Source organism: Varanus komodoensis, unplaced genomic scaffold (assembly GCF_004798865.1).
Source record: "Varanus komodoensis strain SLA01 unplaced genomic scaffold, ASM479886v1 scaffold14_1, whole genome shotgun sequence".
Lineage (NCBI taxonomy): Eukaryota > Metazoa > Chordata > Lepidosauria > Squamata > Varanidae > Varanus > Varanus komodoensis.
Genome location: NW_025335438.1, coordinates 21,124 through 47,669, shown reverse-complemented (window position 1 = coordinate 47,669; position 26,546 = coordinate 21,124). Strand labels below are relative to the sequence as shown.

The window sequence follows — 26,546 nt, the reverse complement described above, 5'->3', positions numbered from 1 at the left end:
ATTCCTTTTAACAAGAGCTATAATAGCAACTGGGAAGGCTAATCATATACCAGTAGTTTAAATGCCTCAGAGTCTACTTAATGAAGGAAAGATAACCTATAACATGAAGAAAGTCCAGGGACAGGCTGATCGCAAAAACAGTGGACACTGCTTGATAACTGCATAAAACTGTTGATGCTGAAATGTTAGTCAGCTGAATCTCCTTTTGGAGTCCTGTTTTATGTTAAACATTTTTTAGTAAAATTGCTATAATTTTAACATGGTACTTTCCTACATGAACTGCCTAAAACAAGGCACAGCACAGAAACAGCAGTGCAGAAATAATGTAGATAAATAAATCAGTTGCAATAAAACAACATTACAAAATCAACCCATAGAATTAACTTCAATAATAGTAACATCGACACTATCAATTCATATTTCAGTAATACAAAATTTAAAATAACCAGTTACTGTTTCCTAAAAAATGCCAAATGTAGGAAATAGCAGCCAAGTTTCTTATAGTCTATAGCAGCTGATCTTTCCCAAACCTAAAACCTAAATATTCTTGAAATATTTAGGATTCCAGCAGAGAGAAAGGGGTGATCTACCCCTGCTATTTTGATGTTTCTGCTACTGCTATTGCAGGAATTACTGCATGTTATTTTGCATACTTTTCCTGCTATCTATGTAGTACTTGTGTCTTTCTCAAATGCATCTACATATAAAAAGCAAAAATCCTAACTATTTCATGCTGAAGTGAAGTGACTAACAATGATATAGGCATTTTCAGTACTCAACAGGTAATCTAAAAAGTTTTTCAAAGTATACTTAAACACACCATATCCCCATATTTGTCAGATTTCTTGCAGGGGGTGTTTCCACAATCATGGGGCAGTGTCAGAAAATTATTTCAGCTGTTGCCACTGTTTTTATACCAGTAGAAACTTGCAATAAATTCTCACTACTAGATATTGATGTATAGGATACCACTCTATGCAGAACTGGCACATTTCCATTCACTGGAGGCTAGGGAGACCAGGAGTTCAGCCACAGCCTCACTTAATTTTCAGGCAGGGCCCTCAAGTCAGAGAGGTTGCAGCAGCAATTGGGTAAACCTTCCTAGACCTATATAAGAAGGCAGACTTGCAAAAGTGTCAGCTGTCTAAGTAAGAGCTGTCCAAGTAGAGGAACCTCAGAGGTAAAGATTCAGGATACAAACAAGTTCAGCAATAACTAAAAATAAATCCACCACCTTCTCCCAGTAAAAATTCAGAAAACCCCCAACCTACATTTTCCAGGTAAAGAAGCCCAATAATACCAGTTTTTTTCTATTTATTTATATCCTACCTTTTTCCTACAAAGGGCTCAAGGCAGCTTACATCATTCTCCTCCTCCATCTTATCCCCACAACAACAACCCTGTGAGGTAGGTTGGGCTGAGAGTCTGTGACTGGCCCAAAGTCACCCAGTTGGCTCCATGGCTGAGCAGGGACTAGAACCCAGGTGGTCTGAGTTCCAGTCCCATGCTCTTAACCACTACACCACACTGGCTAGTTGTGAAGGTAGAAAGCCAGCTGGAGTATTGGGGCTATCCAGTGTATTTCACTGAGTGCCACATGTGTGATTTTCTGCCTGCTAGACAGAAGTTGTGGACATGTGCTAGGTTTCTTGATTTTTAAGCATTGTTAAGCTGCTGACTTTTAAGCAACAAATCTGCTTCTTTAAAGTCAGTCACTCACCTGGAGAAGCAGAGAGGTTGACTGAGCAGACCTTTGGTAGCGAATAGCAGTGTCCCAATTCCAAGGTGACAGCTCCTCTGTTGTCATGCTGTAGAGATAACAAGGAAGGAGGGCATCGTTCCAAGGAAGAGGGAAACAATCACTTAGAAGGGATTCGTTCCTTGGAAAATGAGGAATTATCCTCTTGCTTTGGGGTAGTAGGAGGTTTTGTCATTAGAACTATAAATAGCTGGGTGTGTGATGGGCATGTAGACAGCATTGTAAATTGCCTGCTTGGTGTAAAGTTTGTGAATGTCACATGGTATCTCATGGAATAAAATGGTAAGGTTGAAAAGGTTCCATAAGGCTGTTGAGTCCAACATTCTACTCAATGCAAGATTCCAAGTTAAAGCATTAAGATGTTTTTAGGCAGTGCTGAGTGAAGTCAGTGTTTGTGGTCCATGTGGTCCAGTGATGTGGGGAAAATGTAGTCATGAGCTTTTGGAACCCAAATCTCAGTTACTTGGTAGAACGTTGAAATCTAGCAACACAAAAGTGGCTTTCAGTGAAAAGTTCATGAATGTATGTGGAATGAAGGTTATACAATCAGCAACCTTCTTCTGCATCAGATGCAGCAGCGAAAAGGCTTCTGCAGGTGACATGGAAGAGGGACACTGCTTGTGCAGCATGTCAGGAGTTCAATCCCTGGCAAGTGCCCTGTGAATCCTGGGGAGCGAAGCTCGGGGAATCCAATGGATTCTCATCCCCAAACATCCTTCCCTTGTTTGAACAACTGTGACTGTTTGGCTTAGAAAAATAGTGAGTAAGGGGAATTAAGATACAGGTTTTCAAAATTATGCATTGTGTGGAGAAAGTGGAAGGGTTGACATTTTTTTCTCCCATATTAATAGAAACCAGGATCATCCTATGAAGTTGATTGGTGGGAGATTCAGGACAGACAAAAGAAAATACTTGTTCAAACAGCATATAGTTAAACTATGGAATTTACTGTGTGTACAGCTAGTTGCTGCTTTGTGGACAAAATGCTGGATTGGATGGACCTTTGGTCTGATCCAGTATGGTCTTTCTTATGTGCTTACCTAGGAAAGAAGTACTCCTGGTTCCAGGCCATAAAGTGCTATAAAAACAAGAATTAGCATCTTAAATATGTTCTGGAAGTAACTGGCAGATAGTGGGTTACATCCATTCATTTTAACAGCTTTAGTCATACTATTTCTTCTATGGTCTTGGGGTTCTGTATGAGGCTTCTAGTGATCCCTTGTCCTGGACCCCAGATATAATACCCTGAAGTCAAAGCAGGTTCCAACAATGTAAAGCCACAGTACAGTATGAAAGAATTTATTTGTAGAGAGGGGGCCCAGCTCTCACACATTGCCTTGAGAAGACTGAGGGAGGACATGATATCAGTTTATAACTACCTGAAAGGCTGTCACAAAGAGGAAAGCCGAAATCCATTCTTGCTTATACCTGACTGTAAGACATGGAATAATCAACTTAAGTTGCAGCAAACCAGATCCAGGCTAGATATCAGGAAATGTTTCCTAACTGTCAGAGCAATACAACAGTGGAAACATTTGCCTAGAGAGAGCATGGGTTCTCCCACACTAGAGCCATTCTATCTATTCAACAAGAAACTGGACAGTCATCAGAGTGGGATGGTGTGACTTGATGTCCTGCAGGGATTGAGCCAGATGGCCCTTTCCAATGCTGGTGTTCTGTGATTACAGTCACCTCAGATTCATCTGATTCTGAGTTTGTGTGGATGATGACTTTGCAGTTTCAAAGTTACCTAGTGAAAAGAGTGAGACGCAACCTTTCTTGGAAGGTTCTTTCAGAACTGGAGTTGGGGGGAAATTGACGGGGAGTTCCTTGACTTAGTAGACAAGGGAACATTTAAGATGTATGTGATGTTCCCACCCTCTAGCCCCCAAGCAGCAGTAGCCACCCTGAGATCAGAGTCAGAATCTTTCTGAAAGGGAGGGAAGAAGGGGAATTTTCAGTTTGGATTCCGCTCTTCACATAGGTGGATGCTTCTTGCACATCTCAAAAAGCATGTTACTTTGATTTTTACTGTTTTGTAACCTTTTAAGTTTAAATAAACTTCTAATGTTACAAGATCACAACCAAGTCAAGAAATCAAGAATGGGCAGTACACTAATCTGGTTCATCTCTCTGCAGATTCTAATCTATCTCTCAAACAATCCAGGACTTGGAGAAATTAAGAATATACATTAAAATACATTAATACCTCCCACTATCCAGTGAATAGCTATGCGTGCCCATACTCAAGGAAGGGCAGTGCAGCTCTCTGTGCAGCACAGAAACCATTTTGTGAGGTTACTTATTTATGGGGAAATGATTTCTAGTAGAGGGTCAAATGTCCTGTCCATGGTGAATGAGAAACAGTAGTAAAGCATAGTTGGCTGCTATTTGCAGGATCTCTTTGATTGTCAATCAGGTGCACCACTCCCTTCCCAGATAGAATCTCCACAGTGGCTAGCAGCACTGAGGCAAATCTCCAGTCTGTGGCATGGGGATTCCACTTCCATGTGCTCCCCAATTTCTTGTATGCATCTTTAGATCAAGGATTTACCAAGAAGTCATCATATCGTCATTGTAAACATGAAACATTGAAAACATGTTTTACAATTTTAGGTATGACTGCATCTTGCTTTCTGTTCTGAAAATGACCAATGTTGCTGCACATATATATGTCATCTATTGTGGTACTGCTTAAGCTTTGAGTTCAGTCTCATGAAAAGTTCTGTACCACTTACTTAATGTCAGAGTTCTTCTAGGAGAGGTAGAACAAAAGGAAAGAATGGACCATATCCATGGAATAGACATACTGGAGGAGTTTTTGGATGTGCAGGGTCCAAACTATACTTCAGAGCTGGTGTAAATATTTTTTTTCACATTGCTTGTAATGGGAGAGAAATAAGCTGTGCCCTCTTGAACAGGTAGGACGGGATGAAAATTAGTCTTTTTCTTCTCACTTATGCCAAGGCAATGTGAGCTTGGCAAGGTTGATTCAGGATGTGAAATGCTCTGACATGGTTAATCTCTTTAATAAGCTTGTATGTAATAGCTGAATACTCTTGAGACATTTTTGCATAAATTTGATTCTTTAATTTTTCAACATAATGAGAATCAATGCATGTTTTAAAAAGTCTGGCACCAGTTATGCCACCCATACAGTACCATATATCATATATATGTATGCATGTGATATATTGAGAACACTAAATATTTTTTCAGTGCTAAGGTAGAAGTTTAGAAGCCAGATGTCCCATAAGAAACGCATTTTAGAAACAGCAAATTACAACTAATTATAGAAGCTGAAGAAACAGATTTGTAACACATGACTTTGTGCAACCCAGAACTAATATTTGATATTGGACCATGCAGATGGCTACTGCTGGAATGATCAGATTTCCTGCTTGCATGGTATTTGAAACTTGAATTTTGTAGTGCATACAGCAAAAGGTCAAATGTCACAAATGTAAAGCACTCTCAAAACAAGTATTTGTTACAGATGTTTAAGAATCTATAGCAGGAAAGGAGTTTTGAAAATTACAACTGACATTTGGACAAATTATTCCATGGTATCTACACCCTTGGAGAGTAACATTTGGATTTATGCCAATGACAGGATTTATCTTTGTAATAATAAGAATTTAAATGAAAGCAGCCTTTTTTATTTTCTGAATATATATTTAGGAAGTTATAAATCCAATTCATTTCATGACAAAGAACTCCTTCGACATTACTCGTTCCCAAGCCTTTCTTGTCCCCATCTGCCCTTAAGAGCTTTAGATACTAGCATTTAAACTTTACTACATTTTAAATATATATTTTACATTTTAAAATGTTTTAATGTAAGTTAATTTATACATGTACCTCTTTGCTCTGATAGAATACATAGTATCACCAAAACAAGCTTTCATATTTATTGTTTTGCCTGTTAAGTAGTAAATCTGATTAGTTAATAGGTTTATCTATTTGAGCTACAATTTCAAAAATCTGTATTTTTGTTTATAGTCAACCAGTGGTTTTTTATTACTTTCTATAAGCAGAGGACCTCAAACTTTTTCAACAGGGGGACAGTTGAAAGGTGCCAGTGCTGGGTGCTGGCCGGAAAGGTGGTGTCGGCGGGGGCGGGGGGCATGCAGGTGTGTTGGGGCGGGGGGGTGCACACGGCGAGGGGAAGGGAGGTAAGGCAGGGCGGGCATGCACCGCGATCCAGCGGTGGGCATGCAATGCAGCGGCTTGCTTGCTTGGAGATCGTTTTCTCCAAGCGAGTTCAAAACGATATTTTCGTGAGCAAGCTGTTGCCTTCCCACGTGGGGGGTGAGGTGGGCGGCAGCGGGCACACAGGTGCGCACTTGGTGCGTTAACCTCTGAGGCGGGCCGGATAAATGGCCATGGCGGGCCGGATCTGGCCCATAGTTTGAGGACCCATGCTATAAGAAAGCAAATAGCATTGAGCCAAGAACTTTGCAGAAAAAACAGTTAATAGGTAAGTGTTTAGCTCAGTAATTAACTGAACTTAGAAATATAGCCCTAAAAGTTACATTTCTGTGTATAGAAATGGGAATTTTTTGAGTGGATATATATATGGGGTGTGCTGTAAGGTTAGATTATCATTAGAACAACTGAGAAATTTGATAAATTTTAGCATAAATTTTAACTTACTGTGCCAAACTATGAAGTAGAATATAACCAGCAGAATCTGTGTAATATGACAGCTTTTGATAAAGTTCATAGAATTGTGTGCCAACATGCATGTATATGAAAGACTGCATATACAAATGCTCTGTTCACAGGATTTTTTTAAAAAAAAGAGTATATTTTGAAAAGCACTCCAACATATGCATAGTTTTAAAAAGTGCATTGCAAAATGCACACAAAAGTTCATATTCTTTCATGTCATGCAGGTAAAAAAATAAGTCAAAATCCAGTGCAGAAATGAGACATCATGAACTTTACAATGATAAAAAAATGAGAACCTAAGTGAAATCAAGCATGACAAACTTGTCATTCCTTAATATATCATACTTGGGATATATATCATATACTATATTTCAGATTGACTCCAGCATTTTGGGGAGAGAGGAAAAAATGTGAGGAGGGCTGGGAGAAAAGGCTCACCTTATTCCTGGATCAAGGAAAGTAATTTGTCTCCATGCAAGTGGGAGGACGAAAGAACAAAGAAAGAAGGAAATAGGAGAATAGAAGGGTGTGCTTAAGAGCATCCTGGAGTGAAAACCTGAAAATAGAGCTTTAGTCCAGTGCTTAATAGGGAGGTATATGATCTGTTAATTTAAAGTGACAGGAGACATGGTGAACTGGATGGTACTTCAAATTGTTGCATACAATTTCAAAAGAACTTGAACTTTGTAGTGGTATAGGGTCCTAGGTACTCATGGAATGAGAACAGGCTGCTGGGCAAGCCAGAAAGTCTTTGCTTTCTAGGATACTGGTTTCCTTCGCTTGGTTTGCTCACTTGTTCTTATGCTCCAAGATCTGCGTGTGCAGTCCCACCAGTTTTACTGCTGGTATCACTGCTGGGAAGTGGAGTATGGGGTAAGAAACTGACTATCAAAAAGAGATGAGGGAGAAGATAATCTAACTCTGAAACCAATCATAGCATCTGTTAATCATAGATTTATACAGTTGGAAGGGGCATAGCAATCAGGTCTAACTGCCTGCTCAGTGCAGGACTCAAGTCACCTAGCCAGATTTCAACCCAGCCCAACTTTGCTTAGCTTCCAAGATTAGGCAGGATCAGGCACTTCATGCACTTCCCACTTTGAAATTTGTGGGAATCAATGGTACATTTTGTTGTGAGGCATAACTCAGGAAGAGAGAGAACTGGGGCTGAGTAAGGTTGGATTGCTTTATCTTTTAATTCCATAGGTCCCCAAAAGAGCAAAACAAACAATTGGAACAATGTTAAGGGAGGTTTCTTTATTGTGTCCATTTATTACTTGGGGTCTCTGCACCCTCATGCATTCTGTTTATATGGTAAAGTAATTGCCCTGACAGTCCACAAGGGACCAAGTTTTTAAAGTTTGATTTGAATAGCAGCTTTCCTCTCCAGCTGAATTGTCTTTGCGGGGCAGGGGGTGATGATTAAGCCTCCTTTCTGACATGTTATGGTCCCAGTGTTGTTTAGGCTCCTTCTTCTGTGGGTGCTATTTTTAAATAAAAAAGCAGCCCATTAAATACATTTGCATATTTAATGTATTGACCAAGTTTACACAATGCAAGGCTGGTTAATAAGCCATGTGTGCATACTAATTTGGCTTTTTACCTTTGCTAGGTATAGGTTGTTTTGATGGCTGAACCCAGTGAGGGTGTTTGGTTGGGATAGTTGACAAACCACTCAGAACCCACAGTCTGCTGTACAGCTTTTGTGTGGTTTGTTGCACTCCACTCTCCTTAGGTGGGTTCAGAAATCATGACAAACCACACTTAAAGGAGTAATTAAGGAAGCCAGCTGGCATGTGACTAGAATGCATTACGGTGGTTAACAAACCACCATGGTTTATTAATGTCATGTGAACAGCCTAATTTTTATGTATTAAAACTACATTTCTAATTCACTCACTAATTAATGTTCTCTGGGCAGATTATGAACAGTTAAAAAACTAAAATTCCATGGAAGAGTAAATAGCATAGGAATCTATAAAACAACCATAATAACATAGGACTATTATGCCTTCAAAGTTATCCTCATGTACAGTGCTTTGCAGTAATCCTATCAGGAGGTTACCAGAGCATGGACAACTATTACCAGACTATCTTTGCCTCTTTATGGTCTCAGCTGGTATATCAGCCAAAGCTCAGAAGAGACACTCTTGTCTGCCAAGGCCAGCTGGGTTTCCAGTGATAATGATCGTCCAGAAGCACCCACGAGCTGTGTGCCTTATCTTTCAGGATGAGTGCAACCCCCTCCAGAGGGGGTGGAACCACTCAATTGGACAGATGAATCATATACTAACAATATCTGTGTTAAAGGCACTGACCCTGCTTCTTAGCTCCCCCGTTTTTAAAATAATCCTTGGGAACCCTTTTCTTTCCATAATTCACTCAGCTTTTCTACATTGCTCACACAGCTCCTTAGAGTCAGTAAGAAATGTATGGGCCAGAGTAGATGTGATTCAGGAAATTGATTATTAAGAGTCCCAATATTCTCATTTTTTACTCAAAATAGCCCTCTGCTAGCTTGATAAAGGAGGCTCTCCTTTTTCGGGCAGTTACACTTTTCCTCCTGCAGTGTTTCTCCATCTGAAATTATATACAATCTTTGACTGTTCCTACTTGCCTCTCAGAGGAAAAAAACAGCGTTGTACAGCATGGGTTTTTCCTTGCAGGGCTAAATAGCGTTCAAAACAAATGTAAAACTATTTGAATCCACATAGCTGTCACTTCCTCCTCAATCAAATTAATGGCTCCGCAGATTTGCTTTGATGTTGGGCAATACAATAACCACATAGCAGATCCCAATCTCTGATCAATTGTAATTTTCACCTTATGCCCCTTCTCACTTTCCTTACCAACTTTCACAGACTGTCGAAATGTGTTCAACCGATCACCTTAAGCTGAGATATGCACGAGCCCTTTGCCCATGTATATAGCTTCTTCATTTGTGCCATTTACAATAAAACCCTAACTGATCAGCAAAGTGCCGAAATGCAATCAGCCCCCTTTCTGCAAAATTAGGGGTTTGACGGCTAATCATAAAACTATTAAGTCTCTTTTAAAATTGGGTTTTGAGGTGGTAAAGAGTGTTTTTATGACAGGGGTATGTGGTGGGTGATGAGGCCAGTAGATTGTTGGGATTATACTAATATTAACATATTTCCGCTTCAGCACCATTTAGTATTTGTCCAGTATTTTAAAGCATCACAGAATTTACAAGTATTAATTTACATTTCTAAGATAGCTGTACTTTATAGAATTCTATGAGGCATGAAACTAGGAAAAATTTTCCAGATAGAAGAGAGAACGTCATTGGAAGTTGAAAAAGATTACATGAAAAGCAGGAAACTGTTTGATTCACTACTCTAATAAAAAAAGAATAGCCATAAATTTACAATGGATAACTAAAAGTGGCACAAAGTATGATCCAAAAAGAAAAGCAAACAAAATCAGCAACAGAAACTGAACAAAGTTATGGATGAAGGAGGGAACAATTCAAAGTATAATTATCTGCTTAAGTCCTTACAAACAGACAAAATCTGAAACACATGTGAAAAATGAAATTTTCAAGAGTATTATTTAACCTGAAAATGTGAGAGATTTGTATATCTTAAAAGCAACATGAAGAAGATACAGAAAGGCCACATTAAAATATTTAGTTATATAAATTTCTCTACAAGTCTTTAGGTGTCCATGTACTGTCTTAAAATATGGATTAAGCCTATACTGATTTATATTTACTTTTCTATCAAAAGCATCATTCAGCATGACTAACAATAAAATCTAAGTTAAAAACAAAATATTAATTAAAACATAATGTTAAAAACGAAAAAAGAAACAACACCAATCAAAACTCCCTTCAGCAACAGACCAACTTATAGAAAAGCCTGTTATCCTGATGGCAGAAGGATAACATGTAACAATGAATGTCTTTTCATATAAAAAGTTAAAGGTAGAGCTTTAGTGCTGAGAGAGATAGTATTTTAAATATGCTTGCAAAAATCTTGTACCCAGGGAAGTGCAAAATTTGCATAATTTTCCTTTCTCCCTTTTAGAGCCATAGGATCATGTTTAAATGTAGTAAGCAAACAATTTTAGTTCAGTACTGTAAGGTTGTAATCAAGTTCACTTAAGATGGATTAGGTATTTCCCTCTCTTTTGGCCAGTGCAGACATATCACTGTAGACTGTTGGTAAGCAATAACAAGTGGGTTATCGAATTCATGGGATTGTTTCATTCTTTCCTTTCTGAAACATAAAAAGACATACTGCTTTGCTGCTAAACCTAATAATAGTTCATCATTACTTTGGCAGCAGCATTTAGGGTAACTGCAATGTTCATTTAACACGTGATCCAAAACAATAATTTAAAACTGATTTCAGATCTCCCGTTACGTGGGAAGTTGTAATTAGTATTGCTGAGTTTGGACTAGCCAGGATTCCTACTTAACTGAGGATAATCAAACCATTGTACTGGTTAACCCCAATAAGGTATTGCAGGAGTAAATTTATGCTTCAAAAAGGGAAGAGCAGAATGGATAAAGCATATATTTTATTGTGCTGTCCATTTCTTAACCATACCTTGGTTTTATCTTTCCAGTAAATTTTGCTTTACTTATATTGTTTTCAAGGGGTTCTTGGTGATGTTTCATCTAATAGATTGATCAGGTCCATCCACTTTAGTTTCACCCAGCAATTCTGTAGTATGAAGTGTTCCCAGGCCATTCACAGGGTCCTTCTTAACCACAACTAAGAAATCCACCATTAACTTCTTCACAGAGCTATAGACTATGCTGCCAACAATCTATTTTAAAATGCTAGAAAATCATCATATGATGAGTTTGCTAGTGAATATGTCAGCCACAATATGTCAGTTTTATTAAAGAAAAGGTTTTGGCCCTATATGCAATTGAGAACTGTAGAAGACGTTAAAGAAATTACAGCCAAATAAAGTTTCCTCAACTTGATGGCTTAATTTTCTTGCCATTGGCTTAGCTGTAACTGCAATTCTGTGCAGGAAATCTTGTACCGCATCATTTCTCCATTGTTCACAGTACTTAAGCAATTTAATTTCCACATCTATACTTGCATGGTAGGCTCTACTGAATCATGCCCATATTTCCTTTTATTGAGTTTTAGAAAGCTGCTCTTGGGAAAGAATGTCTAGAATCTTCTTAAAATTTAAATTTATTTCTCTTGTCGGAAGAAATTCTATCAAAGAAGAGGGTTTTGCCATATGTCCTAAAATTGCTTGAATTCCAAATGTTTGAGTTCCTAGGGGAGCGCATTCTGTAGCTAGATCCCTTCAAATGATAATGCTTTAGCTTCGGATCTCATACATTTGTCAGGAATTCATAAATGTCACTGTCCCACAAGAGTGCAGCTGTCTTGATGGGTCATGGAGATGTAGTTGCAGATGTATTGGAGCTCTAATTAGTATGTTACATTGTGTAGCAGTCTGAAATCTTAAAATGGAATATGTTTCAACCTGTTTATGAAGAGCTGATACGTTCTTGAAATAATAACTGTAGTATGTTGAGTGTTAGTATGAGCTGTACTATCTTTTTAGCTGTTTACCAGAAATTCCTATAAGTTTAAATAGCTTATATATTATGAACAGTATAACAGATTTTTTTTTTTGGAGAAGCAAATGAACTCATTTGAATCAGGTTCTTTTAAAAAAGGTATCATTATTTACATAACCCTTAGGGAAGATTTCTTCATTTTTCTTTTCAACAGGCTGCAAACCTACATGCTTTTACTAGGGAATAAGTATCGTGGAATAGTGTATGACTAACACTTGAGTAAATTCGCATAGGAGTACAGGGACTGCAGGTGGCGCAGTGGTTTAAACCACTGTGCTGCTGGGCTGGTTGATCGAAAGGTCGCCAGTTCGAATCTGCACAACGGAGTGAGTTCCCGTTGCTCCATCCCAGCTCCTGCCAACCTTGCAGTTCGAAAGCATGCAAATGCAAGTAAATGAAAAAGTACCACTTCGGTGGGCAGGTAACAGCGTTCCGTGCACTTCGGTGTTTAGTCATGCTGGCCACATGACCACGGAGACTGTCTGGGGACAAACGCTGGCTCCCTCGGCTAGGAAACGGAGATGAGCACCGTCCCCTAGAGTCAGGCATGACTGGACTTAACGTCAAGGGGAAACCTTTACATTTACTTTACACTTTAAGCATCCCAAATGGTTGTATCCAAGGCTGCATGGTACTTCTTAATAATACAGGAGTTCTTTGTTCATATTTATACCTCATGTGAATAAGTATTGATAGGATTTTTAGATTTTGATTTTATTAGTGTTTGAGTGTAATGAACAAATGGATTGTGAACTGTGATCAGTCTTGTAGGATCTCAACCAAAGTTTCCTTCTAGTATCACATTAACCACTGTAGTGCTAGACTCCAGTTGGACTGGGTAAGTGTCTTAATAATTGGGTTCATATCAGGGCAATTTTATATAGCCAATCCTCCCTGACATTGGGCATGTTTTCCACTCTTGCCAGTTTCTCTGTTCATTGATAATCATATCTTGCAAAGATGCAGTTGGTCACTGAAAACTGTGGCTGAAGCCTCAAAGCCTCTGTGGAGAGTAGTCTTGACCCTCTAATCACAGGGATCCTTAGGATTTGTATCTCCTTCCATTGGGATGATCCAGTGGACTAGAGAGCTGCCACAGGAGTATCTATATGATACTGTGAGATTATTCTCTATGCTTTCTCTGGTAGAGAATATAGTTTGCTTGCTACCTGGAAGGGAGGGAGGGAGGGAGGGTGGGAGGAAAGAAAACTGAACTTTAACCAGTTTGGTCCATCCAATAACTCTGGAAAAGGCATAGTGGATAGTCTTGAGAGTCTCTGCTTAGATAGCTAGTTTTGTTATCTTGGGTAGTGGGACAACAGGACATGTGGGACTAAGCATGACAAAAAGCTGCAAGGTACTTATAGTATTGGCTAGTAAAGCAGAAAGTTCCTCCCAACCCAGGAGTCAGTTCTGGACAGTACAGGTTGCATCCATGTCCTCCTTGGATAGACTCCAGGGGGAGACAACTACTTGAACCCCCAGAAATGTAAATCTGTTTCCAAGTCAAAAAGGCTTTGGCATGCCAATTATTAAGATAAGAAATGGGAAAAGCAAATTGGAAGCACACTAATCTTTTAAAAAGTCAGCTAGATGGGAGCTGATGTCGTCTGCAGAAGTTGGTAGTCACTTTTCTTATTTGCCTGAATCTTAGCTCCTACTTACATGACTTTTGAAGATCTTACTTGTAATTTAGCTTTTTTAAATTATTGTAATTGTCCTATGCTTTTGAATGGTTGTGAGTTTTAAGATTATAGCAAGAAAAGAAGTCAGTGTATCTATGTTCAGGCAGATTGGAAAGGGATTTATTTACTTTATTGGCATGCTTTCAGGAATTTCATACCAAGATTAATGCCTATTATTCTTGTATATATTTGGAATATCTTCAGTGATTTATACTGGAATTATTCCAGATTTACACTAATTTAGAACAGATCAAGTTCTGCCCCTTAGTGTCCAATTATATTTTGTAGAGATTTTGTAGAGATTGTTGCAGTGAAAAAATATGAGGCAATGCATTTAAAGTTTTATCTGAGAGAGGAACTGACTTTTCATCATTTGTACATAGGTTAAAGAAGAGTTGCGCTTGGTATGTGTTACACTTTGGTATAGTAAAAATAGTGGCTGTATACTGGGTATAATCAACAGATTTTTGTAGTGGAAAATATCTGTAACATGACTTGGCTTTAAAGCTTTTTAAAATCCTGTTTTAAGTACTATTTACAGGTTCAATTGACAGTTAAAAGTTTCCTCATGTATTATAATAAATAGTGGAATGAGTAATTTTATCTATGGCGCACCAGTCTGCACTATGCCATTTTACCAGCACTAGGCCCTTGCAGCTACAATCTCTTAAAGGGTAGGGATTTTAATCTCTGAATTAATTGAAGTAAGTGTTTATTCTTCACTCAGTTCAGGGTTCTTTCTGTCATTACATAGTTCCCTGTTGTGAAATGCATGTCTAGTAACCCAACTGGCAACAGTTGGTGAGTGCTACATTACGTAATGGTGTATTGTTTAGCAAATTTATGAAATGTCAAAGTATGAATATCTTTGTTAAAACAATTGTGAGTATACCCATTGTTGAAGATCAGGCATCAATCTATTTATCTTTAGTTTTTTGTCAATAGGCAAGAATAAATGGATATTGAAGATAAACTTGATATTGCAGAAAATTAAAAAGGTTTTGTTATTTATCTTGGGAAGGGAATGACCAGTTCAGATGTGATGATTCTTGTCAAATAAACTAGTGGTGAGCAACCTAATTTGGTCTGGGAGCAGATTTCCCTCTCCCTCAACTAAGCAAGAATGGGGCAGAGACCATCCACTCACCAAGCTCTAAGTCCCCCTTTTAATTTTTACTTTCTTTCCTCCATGCCTTTCCCTGGATGTGGAAAGTGTCATGCACATGTCTTTTATCTTTTCCTCTCCAGCACACTCAGATGAGACTTTAGACACATAGTCCTTTGATTAAAACTTGATAGGTTACAAAACAGCATAAATCAAAGTAGCATTCTTCTTGTGAAATGGGAGAACCATCTGACCATGCGAAAAGCTGGATCCAGACTGAAACTTGACTGGGAATTCTGGGTGTTGCAGTCCAAGTGTGTCTGGAAGGCACAAGCTTGGGGAGCCATGGCTACATGTCCTTTTTTCCTGATGCAGGTGGCTTTGGTGATGATATAATAGTTTCTAAGTCATAGTTTCCCATGATGCCTATTCTGGAAAATGATGGTTTAAAGTTATTTAAAGAATTTGCTATCAAACCAGGATTTGCCTGGTAGTAATATTACTGATTTTACTTTTAGGGAAATAATTGAGCTACTTCATATGTATTAACATATACATGCACATTTGTGTTATCCTGTGATATAACTCACCAGGGGTTTGCCTAGGGAAGTGCTTTCACAGTTAGAACATTAAATATGTGTAGGATTTTCTTTTGTCATTGGGAAGAAGTGCCAGTCCACCCATGTAGCTTCTAGGCAATCTCTAACTAGCTGTGTTGTCTGTCATTAAAGAAATAATTTGCTAGTCTTGCTGAGAGACATTTTCTCATGGTAAAATCTAAGAGTTTCAATAGTAGAGGCAGTTAAGTACTGGCTATTAATGATAAAAGCACATCATTACCTGGAATTTTAAGAATCAAATTGCAGTTTTCTTTTTGTAACCTGATTGGCCAATAAGTTTAAGAATGAATGCAGGTAAATGTACAAAGGATAGAAAAAATAAAGTTTTTCGTAAGATTAAATCAAATGCTGTACTGGGCTTCTCTGGAAAATGTTTCAAAAAATATAATGTTTTCTATTTTGTTTTAAACATTTTGGAATTGGCTTTCCATGGGGCTAATAAACTGTAGTTTTATTTGCCACTCAAAAATTGTTGTAACCACTGCTTTGTCCTTAGTAAATCAAAAACTAAAAACTGTGCATTCTTTTTGAGACTGTGGTAACTAGCAGAGACCCACATCACATTCTAATGGTGTAATTGAAACCAACTTTTGGGGGTGGGGAGAGAAAGAGAAGACCGATGTGAGCTATTTTGGGGACAGTAAATGAAATGACTTCATGATTCACTGCCTTAGAAAATGAATTCTTTCCCACCAGTAGTGTCAGGATTCAATTAATATATTGCAACAGTAGGCCTTGTGGTGGTCATAGAGCCATGTGATTTCTTCAGAATTAGATCTTTTACTTCAATATTTCTATCTTAGATCCATCTGTTCCACTTCTTTGCTTTTATATCGTTTGACAAACAAGGAAAGACCCTTGATTCCCACAATTGTTGTTTTGGTTGATGAAATCTAAAAGGCCAAGGCTCTTTGCAACTAGGACTTTCAGGCCTAACCAAGAGTGAGATCTGAGACTGGATCTCCTGACTTCATATGCAAAAATTGGCAAGGTCATTTTCTTATGAAAGGCCATTGTTTGACTGTATCTTCCCCAAATCAACTTTCAGTCAGCACAACAATGGATTGAGTATTTCTACCATCAGCTTCAAATCAGTATTACAATGGATTTCAGATTTTTTAAAGACTTCAGGTCCAAGGAGTAACCACTCTATGCCAGGATCCAAGCCCCACTGCTCAACTTTCTCTCGAGGTGCACAGATGTCCCAGGGAATCTTTGGAAAAGCTGTCAGAAACTACCCATACTGCTGTACAATGCAGCCTGATATCCCTTGGGCACATTATAGGCCCTGGGTGGTGTAGTGGTTAAGAGCATGGGACTGGGACTCAGGCGACCTGGGTTCTAGTCCCTGCTCAGCCATGGAGCCAACTGGGTGACTTTGGGCCAGTCACAGACTCTCAGCCCAACCTACCTCACAGGGTTGTTGTTGTGGGGATAAGATGGAGGAGGAGATGTAAGCTGCCTTGAGCGCTTTGTAGGAAAAAGGCAGGATATAAATCGAATGAATAAATAAATAAATAAATAAATTTTAAGTAGTGTGGCTTGTTGTGTTGTCCAGATCAATCCAATGTGTTAAAAGGATGAACACCAAATTTGAGCTTGGAGAAGAAGGAACTCCCCCCTGCCTTCGTAAGATGCTAGATGAGCATTAGGTTTTTACTGCAGCCCATACTGATCCATACTCATAGGCTAGTACCATTTGAAGTCAGTGTGTAATGTGCCACCTTGTGATTTATAGTTTTTCAGAATAGCATCAAAACCTTTTAAGCCTTTTAAAGTACTGAAGATTATTTTTCCAAATGTCTATATTTTCAGGGCTATGCTTTAGCTTTTGCTATTATTATTGGCAACCATTTAGCTGAAATAATCTTGTTTTCAGTTATTTGATTTGTACATTATCCAGCACATTTTATTTCATGTTAAGCCACTTAAATATGCTACTTGTCTCTAGTTATGACTTATGAAGGGAAGTACCAAGGTTTGACCGGGTTGACTATGGTTTAGGGCCAAGTGGTCCTAGGCAAAATTGATCAACCAAAGGTATGGTCCATTTCCTTTCCCTTTCCCTAGTTTTCCTATCTCAGGTTGGGAGGAATCAAGAATGGACTCAAAAGGAGAAAAGGGTGCATGAGTAATGAGCCTCTTCAGTGCTCAGGTATATTTCTATCTTCTGCCTCCCATCCCACCCCTAAAAATTTATTTTACACTGTGATTACACATGTAATATTTTGAAATTTTTGAAGCCATGGATGCCTACTTTCACATCTGCATCAAGGACTCCTACAAGTGCTCCCTCCATTTTCCATTGGGGATGAGACCTTCAAGGCCAAGGTCCTCCTCTTTGGTCTCTGGGCACTCACAAAATGAATGTAGTATGTGCTCACCTCCGCTTTCATGGAGACCAAGTTTACCTGTACCTAGATGATTGGTTGATTGCTGCCCCATCCAGGATGGGCCTCAGCACATGACACTGACACTGCATGAAACCTGACATCTTGCTTGGGACTCTGCATAAACCTAGAAAAATCTTACTCCCCTCTGAGTTGACCCTCTCACCTGTTCTCCATCTCAGCAAGCGCTTACCTATCCAACACCAGAGTGTCTATCCTGATGGAAGAGGTATACCAATTCCTCATCTGCCTGACCACCACTGATTCATGGGGCCAGAAAGTTCTCAGCCTCAGGGAAGCCAAGCTACAGTTGTCCCACTGGCCAGACTCCACATGCACACCCTCCAAATTTGGTTCATCACCTCCTTTGATCTGACCATCAACCCACAAAGAACCAGGCTGAGGGTTAGGGTAAGCCTGTCATGAGTGGAGCTGACTGGAACTGGGGGTTAGACTAGATGGCCTGGCAAGCTCCTTCTGACTCACTCTGTTTCTATGTTTCTAAGTTTCTGGTGGTGGACCAGATGCCACAATCTTTTCAAAAGGATCCCCTTCATTCCTGGGCTGTGTCTCATGATAGCCACAGATGTCTCCTTCTCCCACTCAAACCTGACATAATCTCTTGGGATCAAGGGGAAGGTCCTCCATCCAAAAGTCCACATGCTCTGCCTCACAGTCTGGAGAATCTAGCTTCTGTTTCAAACACAGGCAACTTGGTCAATGGTATGCCTTCAGTGCATACTGGATGCAGCACTGAAACCCACCACAAAGTGTTCCTACCATACCATGTGGAAGGCCTTCTTCAGCTTTGCTGAACAGCACAGATTTGAACTGCTCAGCTGTCCAGTATGGCAAATACTTCTCTTCCTGAACTCTGTTCCAACATAGTCTCAAGACCATGTCTATGTGGCTGTGATCTCACCCTTCAATACCTCGACTCAGGGACTCACCACCTTTTCTCAGCCCCTCAGTTGCCAGTTTGTCTGGGGTGTCAAGAATTTTACCTCACTGATCCAACCACTGACACTGGCCTTGGATCATCCTCCAAGCTTTCACAAAGAAGTCCTTTGAACCCATGACAACAACAGACCTATACGTGCTCTCTTGGAAAGAGGGCCCACCATACCTTACCTTCTGCAAGGATAAAACAGTAGTCTGGCCAAACCCCTTTCTTCCTTTCCAAGGTGGGCTCTGTCTTACACTGAATGAGGACGTCGTTCTACCAGCCTCCTTCACCTCCCTGTTGAGTCCAGTTGAAACAGCACTGCACTCCCTTGACATTTGAAGTGCCCTAACCTTCTACAGGCCTATTGCTTCTCCTAGAGAATATTCATATGCTACAGTGGCAGGAGCTACGTATTCCAGTATTTTCGCAACAGCTGGCAGCTCATACAAACCATCTCTTTGGCCTGTGAGCTTTTTGATCTTTGGCCCTCTGGACTGTCATGGGCCCACTCAATGTGAGTAACAGTGACCTTCACAGTGTTCCACACTGGCATACCTCTGCCCAACCTCTGCAGGGTGGCCATCTGTTCAAATCTGTTGACCTTCCTGGAACATTATTGTCTCAGTGCATTGTCTCAGAACAGACAGCAGCTTTGGCAGAGCAGTTCTATAATCAATTCTGTGGTACTGACACTGCCCTCCTCCAAAGGTTGAGCTCACCAGTCATCCATATATGTGATACACAGAGATCGTGAAGAAGAAAGTAGGGTTGCTTACCTGTAGCTGTCATTCTTCAAGTTGTCACCTGTGTATTCACACAACCCACCCTTTAGCTGGGTTTGAGTGGGTCCATGGGCCTCCTTGTTCCTTGACATGGGGCCACAATGCCAGTCCCATGTCAGGCAAACTAATGATTAGGCAGGAACTCCCCCCTCACATCAGAGTAGGGCCAGGGGAGGGCTTCCCACCAAACAAATCCTAACTATAGAATCTTCCAGAAACAGGTTCCATGCAGGCAAAGAGCCCATATGTATTATGCACAGATGAGCACTCAAAGAATGGCAGTTACTGGAAAGCAACCCTACTTTACTGACTACTGCAAACACTTCTTTTGTATCAGTAAGGCAGCCTTGTTGATCATCTTTAAGAAAAGAAAGAGCCATTTGACCTGATCTGCTTGGAAGGAGGGGAGAAAAGACAGGCCACAACACTAATCAAGTTTCTGCCTGTTTCATTAACCACAGCTTGCCAGTACAGCAAGAAGGAGAGTAGACTGTGAGGGGCCAGAGAGGTGCCGAGCTGCAATCAAGTAGATGGCCCTCTGCACCTCACTGTTACATAGAGAGAACAGAGCAACGGCTGGATCACCAACCCCCTTTGTAAATGCATTGTTGCCATACCAAACTCCTTCGTAGTGCCCAGTTCCTTGCAAGTGCCATGGCATTGCCATTTCTCTTACCAACTGGGGCAGGAAGTGCAAATGCTGACATCCTTTGAAATTTTTAGTCACTCTGGCAGGCCCCTGTACAAAAAACAATTGTAAAGATTTTTCTCTAATACCTACCATTAGAAGACTTGTGAACCCCTTTCTCCCTACTGCTCCCAAAGAAATGTCCTTTCTGTTGGAAGCCTTCTGCCTGACTCCATCTCAGCTTTGTTTTCTAGCAACACAGATTATCTTCCACTTACCTTAGAGGTGACCAGAAGTGAAGAGGTAGCAGCTTCCATTAAACTTCACTGCTGCATGCTTAGCCACCCAGTACCACCCACCCCCTTCCTCACCTTAGTGATCCAAGCTTCCTGCAGCATGTGCAAGGGAACGATATATTACATGAAATATTCCCATCTAATCACCTTGTAAACCCCAATTTCTTTTCAGTGTCGCTGTAGACTTTTGCGGTACAAATATTATCTCCCACTTCTTCTCTACCTATGTGTGCATATAGTTTATGTATTAGAGTGTAACTAGGTAAAAGTAACATCATTAGCATCAGAAAACAGCTTTTTTGTTTAGTACTTGGAAGCAGTGACATTTCCTTTATCTCCCCTGCACATTTAAGAATAGTTTTATAGAGAAAAAGCTTTTCTTTTACTTAATAGCCACCCCTAGCCAGATGACAGAATCAGAAGCTTCAAAGCAAAAAGTCTTTTAATAGATAAATGTTAAGACTATTTTTGAAAGCTATTACATCATGGTATCATAATTTCAGGATAATGTGTCAATACCTCACTGTGACAGAGCTGTATTATGAAACTATTATAGCAAAAATTCTTCAGACTTCTTTCAGTTTTAGGCACCTAAATCATAATTGGTTTGGAATATTTGTAACAATTATTGAAAACCTGTTAATAAATTGTCTATTAGAATTCAAACTAATAAATGGCTTTTGAAATGGAAAAATATCATTTGCATTACTTAAAGTTTAAATGTTTGTCATATGGTGTGACCTAGATTTATTAGAGTATAGTAGTTTTAGTGCACTTTGGCTGGGAAGTTTGTCATGACATCAGTGTAATCTCTATGCAGTATGTGATTTCAGTTGGTTCCAGTGTTAAATATTTTCATAATTATGCTAGTTTTGGCAGTTAACTTGGAACTTTTTCACATCTCTTTTAATGAACATGTTTTATTTCTGGGCTTGTGATCAGCCACATATGTTTCAAAAATTAATTGTGTGTTTTCAAAGTTAACATTGAACAGAAATAAGTATGACTTCAGATTTCTTAGACATGAAAAGGTCTAAATAGAAACATAGTTCTTATAAAGTTTTGGCCACACGAGTTGTTTTCTAATAATTAGGGTCCAAATTCTGTTTTACAAAAGTATCATTAACTGTTTAGATTTATTATTTTAAACAATTGAAAGCTAATCTTTTATGTAACTTGTTTATTGTTTATATAGTCTTTAAGGGGAATGAATATTTGTAAAATTGTCTTGTTGGTGAGAATAAATATATTGTATTACATTGCATATTTCATACTACTCACTTGTTTAAATATATAGGGACCTCTTTTCATTTCTGCAAATACAGATTGCTCAAACAGATATGAAAGTATCAAACTTCATTGTGTACATTTAGTATTTAATTATGACGAAAGGAATTTCTTACTGCATGCACGGTATAAATCCCAGTTTAGGCAACCTGGTGTCTTCCATATGTTTTAAAGCACATCTTCCATCAGCCCAAACTAGCATGTCTGATGGTCAGGAATTGTGGGAGTTGAAAATATCCGGAGGACACCAGGTTGTTTATACCTGGTGCAGATGCAATATCCAAGAGATATTATATAGTTTTAATATTGCTTCTTATTGCAGTGAGCAGAGATAAGATAAATAAGGGTCAGGACTGTGGAGACACTGGTTTGACAAACCCAAACATCATTCCCTTTTAATGCACAGTTAATTTAAATTTATGCAGTTCTTTAAATCTGCTTCTGTGTTTGTTCACTAGTCCCAACCATTACAGAAAAAATAAAATGCAATGGTAAAATCTGATGTTAACTTGTATGTATAGTTTTGTCTTCACTGATTAAAGATGAACCATCTGCACTGTTTTACAGGATGATCATGAAAGCTGTGGCTCAAGTTCAACCAACCGTAGTACCACAGAAAGTGCAAAAACAGCAGTGAAACCAAAAAGAATTCAACAGACTACTCCTGACCCTGATTTGCCACCTGGTAACTTGTTATAAATTGTATAGTTTGGCAATTAATAAGAGGGATGGGGAGACTTATATTATCTCAAACTCTGTAACCATTTTTAGGAAAAGATGCAACGCCAAGCTGTTTGAATGAATGGTAGTGTAGAAAGTTTTTTAAAGATAGTGGAGGACTATAGAAGCCAACATTCGTTTGTTTGTTCATTCATTTATTCATCTAAAACATCATCTATACTGAAGGTCTCAATCCTTCCCTGTTAGGCATTTATATGAAGATGGGTGTTAAATACCTAGTTACCAGACCTGAAGCACAAAATTGTTGCAAATTTCGGTCTGAGGAAAACATTGGAACAAAATCTGTTTCTGTATGCAATTTCTAGCTACACTGATAAGTGGGGAATGAAAATGAACATGGTTCATGGTCAAACTGATACTTCCCAGAAGTGAGGACTGCCATTCAGTTACTATATTAGGCTATAGGCAGCTTGTATCCTGGCTATCTTAAAGGACCTATAGTCCTGAAGTAGTGGTTTTTGGGTAGACACATTTTAAGAAAAGAAAAAATGATTAAAAACTGTTGCATGATGATGCCAGCATTCATTTGATTAACACCATCTTTTGAGCAAATGTCATACTATACATTGCTACCATGATTCAATTCAGCTTCAAAAAGTAATGCATAGATAACATCTCTTAAAATGTGTATACATTGTTTTTGGCACCCTCTGTATTTTTTTCAATTTGGGTACACAACCGATGACGTTTTTCCTGTGACCACATTTTTTTCACTTTGCTTACAGTTTGAACTTAGAAGCATTTTTCAAACTGTGGAGCTATTGGAGCTCAACTCTAGCGTTTGAACTCTGGATCGTTCGAAGTTAGATCCTGCTGCACGGCCTGGTTCCTAACAGGCCACAGACAAGTACCGGTCTGCGGCCCAGGGTTTTTGGATCCCTGGATTATTCAGTATTTTTTAAGCTTTTTTTTTTATTGTTATACTTAAGACTAGAAACCTGATGTTTTTGTTTTCTTTAAATCTTTAAAATATTTTAGACTGGCAAATTTATTAAACTTATTTCTAAGTTTGGCAACTTGCTGTTGGAGCTCCCAGCCAAGTCATTTAAGAAATCCATGTTTTTCTTTCAGGTTATGTACAGAGTTTGATTTGGAGGGTTATAAACAATGTTAACATTGTCATCAATAATCTCATACTCAAATATGTGGAGGATGATATTGTTCTTTCAGTCAATATAACTTCAGCAGAATGCTACACAGTGGATGAATTTTGGGATCGAGCATTCATGGACATATCTGGTAAGCAGCCAAGTGAATCTCTAAATAATGCCCATAATTTTAAAAACAATGTTCTAAAAGCAGCCTAAGAGTAATAGAAGAGGGTAGGCTGACCAGGGAAGCACAAATTGATCCATTTCCTAGGGTTGCCCAAAATTTAAAGCTAAGATTAATCTTTGAGTTTTTTTCTCTATGGCTTGGTTTACACATAATTTTATCCAATAGTATGGTTTTTTCAATTCTGGATTCTATGATGTCTCAGTGTGGGTGTGCTACCAAACTATGACTTATTAATCACAAACAATTAATGATTAATTAATTTCCATGGTTGTAGACTAAAAATTGTTTAAACCATAAATAAGTTAACGTTAGGTGTGAACACATAACCATGGATTGTTTGTGGGTTGTTTTAGAAGGTGACAGAAGCAGTGAGCTAGCTTTTTTTAAAAACTGCTTTAGGTGCTAGTACTTCAGTAGTTGAAATTGGAGAATTTAAGGGGAAAAACATTCCAGGATTTAAGGGGGAAAACACTTTTGTTTGATTTATTACCAAATTAACCCTGGGTAGGGCAAAAACCAATGGCTTAGTGTGATGTGCAAACTAGGTCATTGTGTCCTGAGAATGACCACGGAGGCCTTGTGCTTTCCAGATGCTGCCCTGATCTTTTGGAGGAGATAGCAAGCAGCAAGATAGATTTGATACTTTTTCACTAATGCGGTCTATCCAATGTGGCATGTATCAGTTTCAGTTATATTAATTGTTTTATGGTCCTTTAAAACAGCAGTCCCCAGCATTTTTGGCACCAGGGACTGGTTTCATGGAAGACATTTTTTTCCACGGATTGGGTTGTGGGGTTGGTTTCAGGATGATTCAAGCACATTACATTTATTGTGCACTTTATTTCTAGTATTATTACACAGAATCATAGAATAGTAGAAATCGAAGGGGCAGGAGACCATGTTACACCATCCCACTCATATGGCTGTCCAGTTTCTTTTTGAATGTCTCTAGTGTTGGAGAACCCACCACCTCTCCAGGCAGCTAGTTTCACTGTTGCATTGCTCTGACAGTGAGGTAGCTTTTCCTGATATCCAGCCTGAATCTGGATTGTCATAACTTGAATTGATTATTCCATGTCCTTGTAATATAAGGACAAGGACATTGTAATATAATTGAATAATGATACAATTCACCATAAAGCTAGAGGCCCAGTACCCAAAAGGGCCTTGCAACTGTGGCATGGGGCCTCAAATAGGCCTTGTAGCCTGCTGGCAACTCTCCCCACTCCCTTGTGCTTTGTCACATGCACACCACTTCACGTCTGCTCAGCCTCCTCATGCCTCACCTGCTCCGCCTCCCCCTAACCTGCAGCCCAGTCCTTACTTGCTTCCCGTTTCCCTCGCCACTCGTATACACCCTTCTGGCTTCTCTGTGCCACTTGCTGCCTGGCTCTGCCTCTACCACTGCTGCGACCGCTCCCTCCTCCTTTCAAGCCCCAAGACCCAAAAGGTCCCTAATGATAATCTGTATTTGCAGCTGCTCCCCAGTGGTGATGCTAGCGCTGGGGGGCAGCTGCAAGTACAGATGAAGCTTTGCTTGCTTGCCTGCTACTCACTTTCTGCTGTGTGGCCCATTTCCTAACAGAAATGGTCTGGTACTGGTCCCTGACTCAGGGTTTGGGGACCCCTCCTTTAAAAGGTTTCAGTTGATAGATACTAAATATTTAGTGCAGAATGCAGCTACTTGGATGACAGAGGGACCAGTTCAAATAATACTGATACTGTGCCAGCTATATTGGTTACCAGTGTGTTTCTTAGCCAAACTTATGGTGCTGGTCTTAACTTTTAAAGCTTTAAATGGTTTGGGACAAAGCCAGCACTCTGAGGTTATCAGTGTAAACCCTCTTCACTTGTGCACCACCAGGAGGAGTGGTTATGGTAGTGTGAAAGCACAGACTTTTCAGTGGTGGCCCTACATCTCTGCAATTAGATGCTATTAGTGATTTCTGGTCTTTTCTGGTCTTCAGGGAAGCTCTGAAGACCCACCTGTTTGGCCAGTTTTTGCATAATTTGTGGGCTACAGCTATAATTCGTGCAACTGTTCTTATACTATTTTCATGTATATTTATTGCCATATATATGGAAATGATTCTCTCTCTCTCTCATTCATATATATATATATATATATATATATATATATATATATATATATTCATTCTATCCTGTGAGTCCTTAAGAGATTTTTATTTTTAAAGCCCATCTAAAGATAATTTTAAATAAAAATTAATTAAAAATGAAGATAGTGTTAAAAGAATATGAATGTCTATCTAATAGTTACTTTAATTTGTTAAAAACTAAGCAATGCTTTTCTTCCTTTTCAAAGCCACTGATTTGGTACTAAGGAAGGTGATAAATTTTTCTGACTGTACAGTTTGCCTGGACAAGAGGAATGCTAGTGGCAAAATTGAGTTTTATCAGGATCCACTGCTTTACAAGTGTTCCTTCAGAACCCGCCTACACTTTACTTATGATAATCTTAATTCTAAAATGCCATCCATTATTAAAGTAAGTACCTTTACAGATCTATTTTTTAAATTTTATGTGTATATGGCTAAAACCCAATAATTGAGGTTCTATCTTTGAGGGACACCTAGTATGAATTACAAGATATGAAAATTGTATGGGTGAATTCAATAAATTCAATAACCTGGATGCTGTTTTCCACTGCTAGCTACTTCATATACACTACACGTTTTAGTGATGCCCTCCTACATTCAGTTTATCTGCCCACGTTGTCATTTCTTTATTGTGTGATATTTTGGATAACTTAGTCCTTT

General features: G+C 39.1%; 1 protein-coding gene across 1 annotated transcript in view; it reads left to right on the top strand.

Annotated features, from left to right (window-relative positions):
- The window catches only part of LOC123020343 (vacuolar protein sorting-associated protein 13B-like), a 56,961-nt gene that overhangs the window by 10,004 nt on the left and 20,411 nt on the right, over positions 1–26,546 (top strand). Inside the window, exons 4-6 of the mRNA XM_044423918.1 lie at positions 22,318–22,435; positions 23,563–23,730; positions 26,093–26,274. Coding sequence (XP_044279853.1) covers positions 22,318–22,435; positions 23,563–23,730; positions 26,093–26,274 — 468 coding nt within the window. The remainder of the gene's footprint in view (positions 1–22,317; positions 22,436–23,562; positions 23,731–26,092; positions 26,275–26,546) is intronic.